At 59.0% G+C, this 3826-nt stretch overlaps 1 protein-coding gene across 1 annotated transcript; it reads right to left on the reverse strand.

Annotated features, from left to right (window-relative positions):
- Positions 1 to 1729: 1729 nt before the first annotated feature.
- Positions 1730 to 3355, reverse strand: Cebpa (CCAAT enhancer binding protein alpha). The gene has a single exon (XM_042668202.1). The coding sequence runs from the start codon at positions 2997 to 2999 to the stop codon at positions 1824 to 1826; it is 1176 nt and encodes a 391-aa protein (XP_042524136.1). The 5' UTR covers positions 3000 to 3355; the 3' UTR covers positions 1730 to 1823.
- Between the last annotated feature and the right edge of the window lie 471 nt (positions 3356 to 3826).

The following is a 3826-nucleotide window of genomic DNA, read 5'->3' on the forward strand; positions in this document are numbered from 1 at the left end:
CCATTAAAAAATAATAATAATAAAATCCTGTGATTCTTTACACGTGTCACCTAACCCACACAACAGCAAACTTTCAAAAACAGATTCTTTCTGGTTTTAAAAAGACACCACCATGGACTTTGGTAAGTTTATATTATAGATATAATACATAAAACATCTAGCATGAAATTGTTCTTCCCGCCCTGTCCCCTCCCCCCCCAAGAAAAGAACCAAGCAATCCTCTATTATGCCATAAGTGCTGGTTAGAGGCTGCTGCTCACCTTCCTTCCTTCTAGACTGGGGGGGGGGGGTGTCAAGGCCTCTGGGTGGGGGGGAGTATAGAGGGGGTGGAGGATGGGCCTGTGGACAAGCCCAGCGGGAGGAAACTAAAGCCTGCGGTTATGATCAGAGAAGGCGCAAGCCCACCTCAACTCATTGGTTCCCCCAGGGAGGGGAAAAAAAAGCAACAACAATCCCCAAACCAAAAGGAAAGTGAGCCTCGGAACCTACCTCCCCCTTCCACACTCCCCCAGGGCACCACCACCCCCAACAACAATAACAACAACAACAACAAGAGTCTCATTTTGGCAAGTATCTGAGCAAAACCAAACCAAAACCAAACCCCAAAGAAAATGGTGGTGGTTTCGTATGGGTGTGCACATTTCATTTCGTACAAGGCACCGCGGGTACAACAAGGGGCCGGAGACAAGCTGATATCGGCTGATAAAGCAAAAATATTTGGAAAGTTTCTTATAACGTCCTCCCGCCCCTCCATCCCTCGGGGGTGAGCTAGCACTGTGCTTTATGATCTTGGCAATGTTGGCGACGTACAGTACAGACAAAAACCAATGATCGATCCTCCAGTCCCTTCTCTCATACCCTTGAGCAAAACCATACTTCTAAAGGGCCCCCAGGGTATTGCCACCAGCCTCTACCCACCATGACCTCATGGCCTAATGGCTACCTCACAACCTAGCTTTCTGGTCTGGCTGGGAATGGGGTGGGGGGTAGAGGGGGGGGTACTTCTCACCAGCCACCTGGCAACTTCCAGCCTGTTATAGGCTGGGGTGGAGAGTGGCAAGGAAGTAGGCACCCAAGTAGAACTGGGATAACAGGCTTAGGTTCAGAACCCCAACTTCCTAAATTCCTCTGCCCTCTAAGGACAAACCTAGAGGAGCTGCTGGGGGAAGGAGGTGTGTGTGGGGGGGGGGGGGGCATGGCTGAAAGGGTTTCAGTTTCCTGAATCTTCCTCCTGGCCATAGGCCTGCACCCCTTCTTCTTTCACGGGGGGTCTATAGCAGCCTCAGAGGAAAGCAGGAGCCCCTCCCCACTGTAAATAAAATGTGGAAGGCACAGCATTGCTCCCTCCCTATTCCGTAGGAATTGGAGCTTTGTATTTCCAAGGCACGAGGTTATTTCTTAATACTAGAATTGTTGGACTTCCAGGCCAGCCCCTTTCCCACAGAGAAGTCCCTCTCTCCCCTTCATCTTGGAGAGAGAGAGAAAAACAAAACAGAACCCCCCCCAAAACATTGCCTGACTCCCTTTTATCTTAGACTGCACCAAATCCGGCTCAGAGGAGGAGAAAAGGGGACCCACTCAAACCCACCAGGCTTTTCAGGTGACACTGGAATCTTCTAATCCTGGGAGGAGGATCCAGCTTGGAGATCTGGTAGATCACACAACGCCATCCCTCCCCTTCCCCTTTCTCCCCCTCACCCCCCCCCAAAATAATCCCTCTCCAGGATGGGTTCCCCCCACACCCTCGCCCCCTCCCCTGCAGTCCCGCGCGCGCACAGGCGGGCGTAGACAGGCACGCACCGAGGTGGGGGTGGGGGCCGCCTTCACGCACAGTTGCCCATGGCCTTGACCAAAGAACTCTCCGGCAGCTGCCGGAAGATACCCCGCAACGTGTCCAGTTCGCGGCTGAGCTGTTCCACCCGCTTGCGCAGGCGATCATTGTCACTGGTCAACTCCAGCACTTTCTGCTGAGTCTCCACGTTGCGCTGCTTCGCCTTGTCTCGGCTTTTACGCACCGCGATGTTATTGCGTTCTCGCCGCACGCGGTACTCGTTGCTATTCTTGTCCACCGACTTCTTGGCCTTGCCTACTCCACCATGACCACCACCACCACCACCACCACCACCACCACCGGGCGCACGGAGATCGGGGTGCCCGGTGGCTAGATTTTTAAGCGTACCACCAGGACCTGGCAAAGCGGCTGCTCCAAGTGCGGGTGCGGGGTGCGGGCTGGGCACCGGGGTGGGCGGCGGCGTGGGGTGCCCGGGTTGCAGGTGCATGGTGGTCTGGCCGCAATGCGCGATCTGGAATTGCAGGTGCGGCGGGGCCAGGTGCGCGGGAGAGGCGTGCGGGTGCGGCGGGGGCGGCGGCGGCGGCGGCTGGTATGGAAAGAGCCCGGCTAAGGCCAATTGCTTGGCTTCATCTTCCTCCCGGGGTTCCTGCTTGATCACCAACGGCCGCAACGCCGGAGCCCCGACGCGCTCATACAGGGGTTCCAACCTACCGTCCAGGTAACCAGCTGCCGAACAACCATAGCCGGGAGGCGGGGGACCGTGCGCCCCCCCGGACATGATGGCACCTCCGGGACCTAAGGGGGTTCCGGGGTAATCAAAGTCACCGCTTCCTCCGATCCCCGTCGGGGTCCCCGCCGCCGCCGCCACCGCCGCCGCCGCCGCCGCCGCCGCCGCCGCCTTGGCTTTCTCTTGCTGCCGATTGTGCTGGAAGAGGTCGGCCAGGAACTCGTCGTTGAAGGCGGCCGGGTCGATGTAGGCGCTGATGTCGATGGACGTCTCGTGCTCGCAGATGCCACCCAGAGGTTCCGGAGCCGCAGGTAAGATCGGGGGCTGTGCAGATCCCGAACCCCGTGGAAAACCGAAGGCGGCGCTGCTGTGGCTGCTGCTGCTGCTGCTGCTGCTGCTGCTGGGCGCGTGCGGGGGGCTCTGGAGATGGCTGCTCATGGGGGGCCGTGGCTCCGTCTCATAGAAGTCGGCTGACTCCATCGAGGGGAAGAGGAAGAGAAGAGGGTTGTTTTTTTTTTCTTTGTTGTTGTTGTTGTTGTTTAGAATCGTCCCGGCATGGTGAGAACCCAACGGGGGGTTCTTCCAGCCTGGCGCGCGGGCGCGCGCCTCCGGGGGGCTTGGGGGGCCAGCCTGGCGCGCACCGGGCACGCACGCGCGCGCGCGCGCGGGGCAAACGGGGGGGGGGGAGAGGAGGGCTGCGCCCTCACGGTGATGATTACCACCCACCCACCAAGGGCACACACACCACCACCACCACCCCTCTCTCTCTCTCTCTCTCTCTCTCTCTCCTCTTTCCTCTCTCTTTCTCTCTAATCCCAATCGCGTCCACCCGAGCAGCTCCGGGTCCCGCGAATGGCCAGGCCCCGCGCGGATCTGCTTTTTATATCGGGTCCAACCATCGCCCCCTGGTGTCCAAAATGGGTGTCCCCAAACGAAAGGCGCAGCCTGCTGGGTCTTAGAGACCGCCTCTCTCCAAAAGGGCGGGAGGGAAAACAGCGAGGAGAGACGTTCTGGCGCAATGCCCAGTGCCTACTGTGCCGCCAGCCTGCGGGAATCGGGAGGTGGGGTGGGGTGGGGAGGGGAGGTGGGGTGGGGAGGGGGGGTGGGGTGAGGCAAGGGGCAGGGGGTGCCTCGCGGTGCCCCACCCGTGCGCACACGTGGTCCGCAGCTATGCCAAGCGTTCCTCCTGTAGTCTCTCCCAGGCACCGACTCACAGCCCAGTGTCTGGGGATGAGCGTGGGGAGGACCCGGGAGCCCAAGGGAGTTCATAGAAGGTGTTTCCTACTTGTGGTGAGGGTTTGTTTCAA

The sequence above is a fragment of the Dipodomys spectabilis genome, unplaced genomic scaffold (genome assembly GCF_019054845.1).
Source record: "Dipodomys spectabilis isolate Male_0828 unplaced genomic scaffold, ASM1905484v1 ptg000422l, whole genome shotgun sequence".
Classification (NCBI taxonomy): Eukaryota; Metazoa; Chordata; class Mammalia; order Rodentia; family Heteromyidae; genus Dipodomys; species Dipodomys spectabilis.